The sequence below is a fragment of the Podarcis muralis genome, chromosome 11 (genome assembly GCF_964188315.1).
Source record: "Podarcis muralis chromosome 11, rPodMur119.hap1.1, whole genome shotgun sequence".
Taxonomy (NCBI): domain Eukaryota; kingdom Metazoa; phylum Chordata; class Lepidosauria; order Squamata; family Lacertidae; genus Podarcis; species Podarcis muralis.
Window position 1 is genome coordinate 30,675,024 of NC_135665.1, and position 13,608 is coordinate 30,688,631.

Consider the following 13,608-nt stretch of genomic DNA (forward strand, 5'->3'; position numbering starts at 1 on the left):
CACATGAGCTTACAAGTGGACGTGGACGCCATATGCAAGGAATTTCCGGGGGTTTTTGATGGGAAATTGGGACAGTATACGGGGCCCCCCATTGCTCTACAGCTTGACCCCGCAGTACGACCAGTCAGGCTCAAGGCCCGCCGGGTCCCGTTCGCCCTGAAACCCCGTATAGATGAGGAATTGGACCGACTCGTGGAGCAAGGAGTGCTGGAGCCGGTGCCTAATGCCCCCTGGGAAACCCCAATCGTCACACCCGTCAAGCCTAATGGTTCGGTACGCATCTGCGCAGACTACAAATGTACCATAAACAAGGCTCTCACGGCCCATGCATACCCAGTGCCAGTGGTCAGCCATGTCCTTGCCACCCTGGCTGGGTCGAAAATTTTTGGCAAGCTGGACTTGGCCCAAGCATATCAACAGCTGCCAGTAGATGAGGCTACAGCAGAGGCACAGACGATTGTGACGCACAGAGGAGCGTTCAGGGTAAAGCGGCTGCAATTCGGGGTCAGCGTGGCACCAGGCATATTCCAGAATCTAATGGACTCTCTCCTTAAAGGGATTCCTGGTGTCACCCCCTTCTTTGATGATGTGTTGATTGCCGGGCCCACACCAGAGGAGTTTGAGGACCGCCTCCGCACCGTTCTGCACCGTTTCCAGACGGCGGGTCTCAAGGTGAAGCGGGAAAAATGTCTACTAGGAGTGCCTCAGGTGGACTTTCTGGGATTTATGGTGGACGCAGAAGGGGTCCACCCAACTGGGGACAAGGTACGGGCCATTTGTGATGCCCCAGCGCCCAAGAACAAGACTGAACTTCAGGCCTTCTTGGGACTATTGAACTTTTACCATTCCTTCCTTCCCCACAAGGCGGCGGTAGCGGAGCCCCTACACAGACTCCTTGACAAGCGGGCCCCTTGGGTGTGGGGCCAGCGTCAGGAGGCCGCATTCCAGGCAGTCAAGGACTTGCTTGTCTCAAACTCGGTCTTGGCACACTTCGACGAGAGGCTGCCGGTGGTGCTAGCATGCGACGCCTCACCCTATGGCATTGGCGCTGTCCTGGGACACCAACTCCCGGATGGAAGAGAGGTACCGGTGGCATACTTTTCCCAGACACTCAACGAAACCGAGCGGAACTACTCGCAAATCGACAAGGAGGGTCTGGCAATCGTGAAGGGAGTAAAAAAATTCCATGATTTCTTGTACGGGCGGCCCTTCACTGTGGTGACTGACCATAAGCCGTTGCTTGGCTTGTTTGCCCCCGAAAAGCAGACCCCCCAAGTGCTGTCTCCTCGCGTCCTCAGGTGGTCAATTTTCCTTGCCAGCTACCAGTATGCACTGATTCACCGCCCTGGGAAGGCGATGGGCCATGCGGACGCCCTCAGCAGGCTACCACTACCGGAAACAGGCCCCGACCCAGCACCTGCACAAGAGGTTATGAGCCTGGAGCTGCTTCCCGACCGCCCCATTCAGGCACAAGAAGTCGCACACCATTCCAAGAAAGATAGGGTCATCTCCCGGGTCCTGGACTGGGTGTGGAGGGGATGGCCCAGCAGCAGCCCCGGGCCAGAATTCGCCGGCTACACAACCCGCAAACATGAACTGTCAGCCCACAAGGGGTGCCTGTTATGGGGAAGCAGGGTCGTTGTTCCCCAGCCCCTCCGCAAAAGAGTCCTCACAGCCCTACACGAGACACACCCAGGGGTAGTAAGAATGAAAGCCCTTGCCAGGAGTTATGTGTGGTGGCCGGGGATCGACGGAGAGATAGAGGCCTGGGTCAAACACTGCCAGGCCTGCCAAGAATCCCGCCCAGATCCCCCAAGGGCCCCAGTCCAGTCCTGGGAGTCCGCCCGAGCACCATGGTCACGCCTGCATGTGGACTTCGCTGGCCCCTTTCAGGGGAAAACATTCTTCATAGTGGTGGACTCCTACACCAAATGGCTGGAAGTCGCACTGGTACCGTCCACTTCTACGTCCGCAGCCATCCGGGTACTACGCAGGCTGTTTGCAACCCACGGGCTCCCTGACACTCTCGTCTCAGACAACGGGACTGCATTTACGTCAGGAGAATTCCAAACCTTCACAGCGCAGAACGCCATCCGCCACATCCGTTCAGCGCCATTCCACCCGGCCACCAATGGCCAAGCAGAACGCATGGTGCGGACCACCAAGGACACCCTTCGCCGCATGACGCAAGGGGATTGGGAGTACCGCCTTGCCACATTCCTTCTAGCACAGCACAGCACCCCCAGCTCAACGACTGGCCGGAGCCCCGCTGAACTACTAATGGGTCGGCGCCTTGCAATCAGATTGGACCGCCTTCACCCCGATAGAGCTCAGGATGAGGTAGGGGTGGGGGAAGGCAGGAACCCCCGGACCTTCGAGGCTCAGGACCCAGTGTACGCAAAGAATTTTGGGGCAGGCCCTGCATGGGTACCCGCCACAGTCACCAGGGTCACTGGCCCCGTGTCGTACGAGGTGCTAACAGATGGGGGGCAATGCTGGCGCCGCCACTGCGACCAGATACGGCGACGATTCCTGGGAGAAAACCAGGAGGAGGAGGACAGGTCAAAGGAGTCCCAAGGGAACAGTGGGGCAGTGAGGCCCATAGAGCAGCAAGGGCAAGCAGGAGAGGCAGAATCAGTAAATACAGAGAGGACCCGTGAGGCCGAAAGGACACCGGAACCAGAACTACGACTGAGCGAGCAGGTTGCACCAGACCAAACAGCCCCATCACAGCCAGCATCCTTGGAACGCGAGCCAGAACCTGAACCCCAGACCAGGGAACACCCCAGGCCGCAACGCACACGTAGGCCGCCGGCATACCTTGAGGACTATGAATGCGACCTCCCGGGCAGGACTGGAACTTAGAGGGGAGGGGTGTTATGTACTGAGTGAATAGGATCCAAACTGCAGCAGTCTGATTGGTCCTAGAACAATAGGATCCAAAAGGCAGCAGTCTGATTGGTCTTAGAACAATGCAGCAGTATGATTGGTTGGCAGGAACCACCCAATCATGCTCCAGATAGAAGTGAATCCACAACCTGATTGGCTTACAGTAGAATTCCAGAATTAGCCAATCATGTGCAGCCCATTGTGTAAATAATGTATATAAAGCAGACCCCTCAGACATTCATCCATTCCTCCTTACCACTATGAGCTGAATAAAGAGCATGAAATCACTTTGCGACTCTGAGTATATTTCAGATACTTTCTGTGAGAAAATAATAGGTGGCATGCTGTGAGGAAGGATGGGATGCAGAGGCAATGGGATGTAGCAGGATGAGACCATTCACATGTGAGTGTGTGGGCTTAAAGAATGTTGTGAAATTGCCTTATGACATATGTATTCAAGTACTTTGGACAATATTAAAAGAGAGAATTTGCCAGTGGTTATATGAATTCTATTTTTAAAAAGCATTTGCAACACTTGCTGGAAGCATCAATTGACAGTTTATGGAAAACTCATTTAAATATATATTTAATTAAAATGTTTTCTTTTAATAGTTCTTAAGCCTTTTGATGCACAGACTGTGTAATTACGGTCTTTAGAATGATTAGATAAATGCTTGCTTTATAATTTACTGTTCCTGCAACAGTGTTTTCATGCAGGTTATCCTTATCTTGGGAGGCATATTTCATTTTGTGTCAGTTTACCCTCCCCCTCCATCTACAAAATGCTTTATCTGTGGAATATGTTTAAATATGCATGCTACTTCTACTATTGGATAATACTGTAATAGTACTGTTAAAATCAACCAAAGAAAGGCAAATTAGTTTGTTTTTGTTACAGATGAAACTAAATTGTTCATTTGTTGGCCAAAAGTAAATTACAGACTAGCAAAAATGACTAAAAATGTGGGTTGGGTCTTTTGTGTGAGGAAATTACCTGAAAAATTACTGCATTAGGTACACTAAGCATGGTATTATCAGAATCTGGTTCACTGCCACAACATAAAGAGAGAGCTCCCAGCGAATTTGAGAAAATAAGGAGGCTACAGAGGAAGCAATAAAAAGAGATGCCTTAAAAACTATAATAGACTGTTCTTTGCTCAGCGCTCGTGCACTCAGATACCTGGGTTCTCAGACTTCTAGAACTGTACCAAGCACAAGCTACTTTCCAACTTTTCCTTGGATGTTTCCCATCACAAAGTTTGTTCATAGGAGATTAATTCTGAGAAACATTATGTAGCACAGAATAGCATTATTTTATAGCATTTCAACAAAAAGCAAGAAGATGCAAGAGTGAGCTATTCCTGCCTTTGTTGCCTAGACTGCTAATGTGTTCTTTTAAAAAGTAAGCTGGGATGCTTAGCCATGTGACTCAGACAGCCCCTTCAATGTTGCATTACTTACTTACTTACTGGATGTGGGGATCCACAGTTAGGTTCCTCATGCCACTATTAAGAAAAACATTGTTATGACCAATGTTTAAAATAATAAAACTATTCTAAAACAATTAAGAATACAATAACAAACTTTTAACTTAAGAAAGGAGGCGTGTGTTGGGAGACAGCTTGCTTAAATAATTTATTTTCTTTTGTTACTTCTGTCACATAACAACTCAAGAAAAAGGTATTAGTGCACTTACACTATAAATATAGTCTTCTACTGTGCTTTGGAGTATTTTTATATCTTGGCAGCTGTGTAGCATAGGAAAGGCAGGGAGTGACACTGAGGTCCAGCTCTGAGGGCCTTCTGGTGGTTCCCTCACTGCCAGAAGTGAAGCTACAGGGAACCAGGCAGAGGGCCTTCTCGGTAGTGGCACCCACCCTGTGGAACGCCCTCTCATCAGATGTCAAGGAAACAGACAACTATCTGACTTTCAAAAGACATCTGAAGACAGCCCTGTTTAGGGAAGTTTTTAAAGTTTGATATTTTATCGCTTTTTATTGTTGTTGTTGGTATTCTGTTGGGAGCCGTCCAGGGTGGCTGGGGGAACCCTGCCAGATGGGCGGGGTATAAATAACAACTCCTTCTTCTTCTTCTTCTTCTTCTTCTTATTATTATTATTATTATTATTACTCCTGTAATGCCGCCATGCTCCAAAAGATACCTATCTGTTTCCATCTTTCAGCATTGATGAATTACTAGCATGGATCTTTGATACAAAGACCAGTAGCACATATTTCTGCAGCATGATGGGCTGCAAGACAGACGTTTTCAGAGATTCATTCATGTTGTGCTGGAATATCTTTTTAAATGGTTTCCATACACACACACACACACACACACACACACACAAACACACACACGTTCGCAGAAAGGTGGTCACTGTATGATGAGTTGCATCTTCACAACCCTTGCATGCACCAAACTGTTATTCATCTGTGCCTGCTCCAGAGTAAAGGTCAAGTTCTCTGCCAAAATGTTCCTATCATTCCACCTGTTTGAAATAGTCAAGTGATGACAATGTTTGTTGTGAGTGATGTTCATTTATACTCAAACGATGATGATATTGTTTCTTTCATTTATGAATCATTTCCTATGAAACATCATGAAGTGAAAATACAATAAAAACATAGATGAAACAACTCTATCTATAGAAAACAGTTTCAAGTTCATATACTGACCAGGATGAAAATATTGGAAGAAGGGAGTCTTCAATAGGCACTCAAAGGAGGACACTTGTCTGATATGTAATGGGAGTTTCACCACATGTCATGCGGAACAGGTCTCCTGATAAGACAGTATCTGCAGGATGTCCTCTTTTGAAGAGTGCAGTGATTGGTAGCAGGATCCTTCAGAGCTCAGATTTTTGTCCAACCATTTTTACCCAAAGGACTGTATGATTACAGCACTTTGTTTTATGCAGATCTACAAGGATAAGTGGGTCTTACAGCCCAGTTTGCATTTCTATTTTCTTTTTTTCTGGAATATTTTTTTTAATGAATTGGGAATTTTTACTTCACTTCTTGTTCAGTGGATTTTTCAAAAAAACACTTTTTAGTTCTCTTGACTATAACCTACGTCTAAAGAGAAGCTGATCTTTCAGATTGTTTACATACGGGAGGTTGCTGCAGAATTATCGCAAAGGCTTTCAGAAATTGTTGTTTTAGACAATAACCATATTTTAAATTACTGTTCCCAGTTAAACATCGCGTATTCTCCACCGGAATGCAAGGGCCTTCTATTGCCGTTTCCAGAGAAGTTTTTGTCCTTGAGCAGCTACATGACCCTTGATGTCCATGTTCATTTATCACTGTGTATTAAATTCTCATTCCATTGGAATCACAACACTGCTGAGTCTTCTGCTTGAGCACTTTGTGTGCCAATCTCTAGATTGGGAAGTTTGCAAACCATCCATATGAGTTTGCATCCGAAATCTACAAAGAAGACAGTGGTGTTGCTTATTTGTAGCTGTTGTTGTTCATATGGTCCTCTAAAGGTCATGTATTCTGCCCTCCATTCTTACTGTAGAAGCTTGACCTCTATGCTGCGGCTCTAGCATGGTCAAGTAAGCATGGAATAGGTTGCATGTTCCATCTTGCTGAAACACATAGAGTGCTGAAAGTACATTTACTCTGAGAAGGGGGCAGGAGTGGTCCTTAACTTCAATGCTTCTGAAAGGTTCTGTGCTATAGCTTGCATGTATGTATCCATAAACAAAGGACCACTCAAATAACAACAGTGCAGGGAAGAAGTAGCTCTACTGAACCCTTCCTGAGTTTTTCAGGATCAGCTCTCTTTCCTTACAAGGTATTGGTATTTTATATAAACATATAGAAGCACCCCTAACCTGGGGCCCTTCATATGTTTTGGACTACAGCTCCTAACAGCCCTTAACCATGTTGGCTGGGGCTGATGGGAATTGTAGTCCAAAATATCTGAACACAATCAGGTTGAAGAAGGCTGATATAGATAATAATACTATCAAAACTGAGCTCATGTGAGTCCTATTAATATGAATGGAAGAGCTAAACATGTGCTTAAGACTCACCTATTGAAATTAATGTGACTTAAAAATGCTTTACTTTGGCTGCATCATACCTGTTGTTTGTGGCAAAATTATTTCCACCACACTCCTGTTAATTAAAGTTGTTGTGATAAATTTTTCATAGCATTTGCACAGCATGGTGGCTACTTTATTCATAAACAAGATATTCAATAATGGCACCGTGACATGATCCAAGCATCTCTAGTACCAATTTGGACAGCAGATTTAATTTAATTTAATCTTCAAAAATTCTAATTTAATCCTAAATAAAGATTGTGCCAGTTATAGATTTAAAAGACATCTAAAAGCCACATTGTTGTTAATTTGAAATAACACTGGTTGAAAGTTGGCTGTCTGACTGATGGAGACAGTATTTTAAAATGAATTCATTCATATTACTTGAACTGGTACATCACTAATTTTTTGCCAGCTGCTGCTGCCAAAATAATGGTTATGCATTTTGGATATGCTAATAAAGGCATGTTCCATTCTGGACATCTCTTGAGTTATAAATGTTGAGTCCCATCTTCCATTTGAACATAGAAACATGCTTTTTATTCATTTTGGAGCAGTAATGATAATTTGTTCCCTTGACTCCTGCTGTATGTTATGCTTTTGGGTTACTTTAAAATCAATAATGCAATCATTTCTAAGAAACATGCAAGTTATATTTGATCAGTTTCCAGTATTTCATAATCCTGTATACATTGGCAAAACTGGGCACAAAATATGTGCATTTTAATTTTGGGAGGGGAAATGGGTCCAAATGTGATCTTGGGGACCAATATCAACATAAGAGCTATCATTCAATAAAGGACGCTGAAAAGTAATTGGCCCTAATCCAGCTTCAGTTACAGGCAACTAGTCATGCATAACAATTGGTGGCCCTAGCTGCAGATGCACTTCCCCATTGGCATAAAAAGATGCATCCAGCCACTTTAATGGGGCTCAGATGGGGATATGCATCCAGAAATGCACCATCAACAGGCACAGAAGGCTGTTTCTGCATATGGATCTCTCTTGCTGGGCACAAGCAATACCTTTTAAGTGAATGAACAGATTTTCACATAAAGGGTGTCTTCAGCATACACTAGCAACCTATTTATATTTGTACCAAAATTAAGTGTTTTAGGTGCTCTCTCTAAGTCCTTTCTAGTTGCGTTATCCCTTCAAATTTAGTCTTATACTTTCAACAATCATTTTGAAATACTTTCTGTTGCTCAAAATATCTGAGTCAACATTGAAGTAAAGGGTGTAATGCTTGTTATTAGGCTTGTTCTACATGACACATTAAAGGACAGAAAAAGAAACCATCCAAATTTAGGATATTTGAGATGGTGGTAGAACAACGCATGCCATTAATATGGCCGGATGCTTGAATCATTGTGCTATATCAAAAGGAAGAACCAAACGGCTACAATAGTAAAATAGAGAATCCATATTTTAGATTGAATAGTAGTATTGTAGAGGGGCAGCCTTGCTATATAATACACATTGGTATTCTAGGGAGTTGCAAAGATTCTCTTTGATCTATATTTGATCTATATTTGATCTATATAGGATCTAGGAGTCTTGGTTGACCACAAACTTGACATGAGCCAACAGTGTGACGCGGCAGCTAAAAAAGCCAATGCAATTCTGGGCTGCATCAATAGGAGTATAGCATCTAGATCAAGGGAAGTAATAGTGCCACTGTATTCTGCTCTGGTCAGACCTCACCTGGAGTACTGTGTCCAGTTCTGGGCACCACAGTTCAAGAAGGACACTGACAAACTGGAACGTGTCCAGAGGGCGGCAACCAAAATGGTCAAAGGCCTGGAAACGATGCCTTATGAGGAACGGCTAAGGGAGCTGGGCATGTTTAGCCTGGAGAAGAGGAGGTTAAGGGGTGATATGATAGCCATGTTCAAATATATAAAAGGATGTCATATAGAGGAGGGAGGAAAGTTGTTTTCTGCTGCTCCAGAGAAGCGGACACGGAGCAATGGATCCAAACTACAGGAAAGAAGATTCCACCTAAACATTAGGAAGAACTTCCTGACAGTAAGAGCTGTTCAACAGTGGAATTTGCTGCCAAGGAGTGTGGTGGAGTCTCCTTCTTTGGAGGTCTTTAAGCAGAGGCTTGACAACCATATGTCAGGAGTGCTCTGATGGTGTTTCCTGCTTGGCAGGGGGTTGGACTCGATGGCCCTTGTGGTCTATTCCAACTCTATGATTCTATGATATTTGTCACTAGGGGCCTGAGTAAGTTCTGTGGCCTGGAATGCTTTTACCAGCTTCAGCTGGTACACAGCTGTGACTATTGCTGGAACCAGGATAACCTGACCATAGTGATCCATACATTGGTAACCTTAAGATTTGATTACTGTAACAAGCTTTATGCTGGGCTCCTCTTGCATCTGGTCCAGAAGCTGCAGCTGGTGCAGAATGCAGCTGCCAGACTGCTCATAGGAGCTGGCTACTGGCAACATGTTACTCCTATCCGGAGAGGACTGCACTGGTTGCAAATTTGCTACCAAGCCAAGTTCAAGATTTTTATGTAAATTCACAAAGCCCTATTCAGCTTAGACCCAAAGTGCTATCTGATTTCTTTGATCACAGATATTCTTTGAGGTGTGCTTATTATAGTTTGGTTGTCCTTTACTAGGGACTTAGCCTTTAGTGTGGTAGAGCCTGACGTGTGGAACTCACTGCTAGTGGATGATCAGCAGGAATCATGCATTCTATTATTAATTAATTAAATTTGTATGCCGCCCTTCAGCTGAAGATCACAACATAAAAATACAAAATGAGGCCACAAAATACATAGTAAAACAAAAGCAAACCACAAACATGATTAAAAGGCCTTAGAATGTTAATATTTTAGTAATCATTTGGACATCTCCTGAAAACTATGTTATTCAAACAATGTGTCATGCTTTTAAAACATATTATTGCTGTTGCTTTGAAATTAGTGAGGCTGATGGAGTGTTTCATATTATGATGTATTTTATTTTTGTAAACTGCCATGTTCAGCCAGTATGCCTTGAATGCAGGAAGAAGCTTTTAAATAAGAAGTAAATAATCCAGAGAATGCAATACACGCACAGATAAAAGTTTAATACATAGACTCCAAAGCACTGAACGGCCCATGACCTAGAAATACCATAATAATAAATCATTTCTACTGAGTGTGCAGAAATGTGTGTGGGAAAATTATATATCTTATGAAGTTAAGAATAATAAATTAGGTCCACTAAATACATGAAAGTCAGTTAAAGAATTTTTGCCAGTATATTAAGCAAATATGTGTTGTATCAGCTTAATGAATTTGAAGAAATACAATAGTTTTGGTGTGTGTGTTTTTAAATTTCAGATGGGAGATGAAGGAGGAAGAAACTCTAGAAGAGGAGGAAAAAGTGATGCTGGAGCACTTAAAAAACCTTTATCTCACAACAACCTCTCTTGCCTCTGAAGATAAAGCAGAAGAGAGATCTTGACTCGAGTACTACTTGCATAAAGAACTGAGAATTGATGCTATTCCAAAGAAATTCTGGGTGACATTTAATTGTGATGCCCCAAGTTGTGCTATCAAAACTTTCCCTTCTTTCACTCTCCCATGCAGGTTGGGGGTCCCTCTGCAGTAGACTGAAAGATGGAAGAGTAGGGAAAGAAATTCCCACACATTCAATGGCACAACATTGGATCTTGCCCTCTGCATAATTTGTACAAAATTTGGTTTGTATGTTTATATTTTCTAGGGAACATTTAAGTGCTATGTTTTGTTACCTTTTCGGTTGTTTGTTGGTATACAGATATACCTTTGTAAGGAATATTTTTAAAAATTAACAATTTTAAAATGTTTAAAATAACTGTAAACTTAAAAAATAAAACTGATAGATTACTAGCAAATGGATGGTAACCTGAAACTACCCAAAGTACTGGAGGCTTGAGCCAACAGATAAGTTACCATGTCAATATCAATGGACAGCTTAAATAAAAATTCAAGACCAGACTGTGTCATAGACTGTGCACATGACATGACATAATACATAGAAGTCTTGTTTCATAATTTTGTATAATGAGTGCAAAGTTATTAGAAGCCATATTAAGAATAGTTTCAATATCTAAAACATATTTTGATATCAAACACAATTTGGCAGTTTTAGGAGCTGACCACTCTATTGAGTTGCTGTATTAAAGTTGCAATCCTATGCATACATGCCTATGACTAAGCCTCATTTAACATACTGGGATTTACTTCTGAGTAAACCTGCACAGTATTGCACATTTAGTATGCCTGCTGCTCGAGAATCTAGAAATCAAAGATTAATGTTAAAAACTTTTCCTTTGTCTCTTGTCCCAAAGAAATGGGAACTGGCTCCCAAAATAGTTGGGAGATGCAGGAACCTTTCTTTTTTATAGTGGAATGCAATTATTCTAGACTCGTCTCTCAAAATCTTGACAGTCTGATCTGATGCTCTTGTGTATGTAGCAGCAGTAGATGACAGATGAGTAGCTCTGGCTGACTTACTTAGCATAGGGTTCTGCTTTAGCACCTGCAACTTAAGCAGCAAAAATAGAATTGACCTGTATATCACTTCCCTTATATTCACATTCAGATACAGTAGATATAAGGGTAAGTACCCAAGGAATACTAGAAGCATCTAATATTGGGAAGAATATCATCTCCTCCTCTGTACTTCCCTTGACCCCTCACTCATCGGCATGAGTGCAAATATTTACAATAGTGTAAGAGGTAGAACTCTTGCTGTATTCAATCCCAGGGCCTGTGAGTTCCAGGGCAGCTTGCCTATTATACAGGAGCAACTGCATCTTGTTTAAGTAAAGAAGTACAATATCCAGGGCACTTCTCGGTAAAGAAACACCAGCAAAATAAAATAAGAATCTTGGTAAGTGAGCATGATGAAGAAATGTAGACTTGGTTGTTTGATGGAGATGATGATGTTTGCCTTCAAAAGTTTTTTTAATCCTCCAGTTCTATATTCAGGGAAATTGATTTAGGTTTGTCTTCAGGAAGGTGTTTAGGGCCATGTTTAGGCTCCATTATTTAAGTTTCTACCCGTAATAGCAGGGCATAGTGATGCCATTTTCATTTTGTTCCTGACATTATTCAAACTCAGCTGTGTGCCCCTCTTGTGTAAACTAGTGCAATATAATCACTTTTTATATCACTATTATTTTATTCAGTTCCTTTGTCACATTTCTCATGAAACTAGAGTATCTTTTATTCTGAAACACGCTTGTGCTTAGTTTGTTTCAGTGCTTGGTGGTACTGCTGGAAGTGATTGTAACTTGAATAAGAACTGCAGTTATTTGATAACTTTTCTAATATAGCTCAGAGATTGAACAGGGGGTGTCAAAGGTGATGTACAAAATACATGTACTTTTCTTTAATAGCTACTGTTCCTATAAACCCTATATGATCTCTCATTCCTTCCAAGGGCATTTTGTAGGCTCTATGGGCAATAAAACTATTGATTCTAGAACTACTCCAGATTGTGAGTGAATGTTCTTTAATACATTGCTCCACCCTCTCAGCAGTCCGAGGCCAAACATGGGCCCCATTCCTTTCAATTAGTTTCCCTCTGGCAGAAACATTCGATTTTCTTCTCAGCTGGCAGACTCTTTACCAACATCCTTGATATTTAGCTCTTGTAAGTCCTACCAATGACAAAACTATGCTAAAAATTCATTTTATGGAAGTTCTGAAAATATTACTTGATAGATGAAAACTGCCATTCCTAAACACAGGTAGAATAAATTTTAGGCGGAAAGGCAACTTCCACCTGAGAGGGAGTCAGAGGGGAAACCAGTTTCTGAAGCATGTAACTTTTAAGAAAACAAAATGGAGCATGAACAGGACAGCACTGTCACTCTGGTAATACTGCAGTGCATAGATGCAAAGTGTCTTGTGCCACCTCTTGTGCTCTTGTGACAGATTTTAGTAACATGATTGCAGTATACCAACTATTTTAAGAGAGGTTGTATACTGCTTGCACAGGTCCTTCAATGCATGTAATCATGTTTCATCCTATGTAGAGCCCAATTATTGCTTTTTCTCCATTTGTCTTATTCAGAGCCTGTGCACTGGCCTATACAGATGGCCCCTTAACATATCATGGGCAACTAAAATTCCTTAGAAACTGAGATCTCAGAAGTACCTCACCATAAAAATATTTCCAAAATTTGGGAAATTACAGTCATGTAAAAAACAATTATTCATTCCAAGAGCAATCAAGACACCTTTTTGATTGCTTTGCATGTCCGCCACCCAATTGATCTAGAATTTCTTTAAATCCACAGAAATTTGTTTTAAAATTACCCTGTGCACCCAGGAGCTGCTGCAGCTTTTATTGAGTGAATGTAGGGAAAGTGTCAAAATTGATAATGTGGGAAGCAACCCTTTAACATTTTTTTTAGTAAACGCAAAATTAATGTGGATATTTATTTCCCTTTTATTCTTGACAGAATAATATTGAAACAGGGTCAGTTACAACACATATTTCCATCCTCTACTACTACTACTTCCAATTTCCAATTACTTATTCAAAATAATCACTAAATGATTAAGTAAAAAATAGATATTAATTACAGACTTAAGACTTGCTATTGCTTCCTTGGTCACTCACTCCTGATCAATAGCAAGGTCACAAAATGAATATTAAGCAAACAAA

At 42.2% G+C, this 13,608-nt stretch overlaps 1 protein-coding gene across 7 annotated transcripts in view; it reads left to right on the top strand.

Annotated features, from left to right (window-relative positions):
- The window catches only part of KIAA0825 (KIAA0825 ortholog), a 192,562-nt gene extending 181,434 nt beyond the window's left edge, over positions 1-11,128 (top strand). For all 7 annotated transcript variants that reach the window (XM_028747987.2, XM_028747985.2, XM_028747986.2 and 4 more), the window contains one exon: positions 10,287-11,128. In XM_028747987.2, the coding sequence (XP_028603820.2) occupies positions 10,287-10,410 (124 nt within the window). In that variant the 3' untranslated portion in view covers positions 10,411-11,128. The remainder of the gene's footprint in view (positions 1-10,286) is intronic.
- Positions 11,129-13,608: the final 2,480 nt, after the last annotated feature.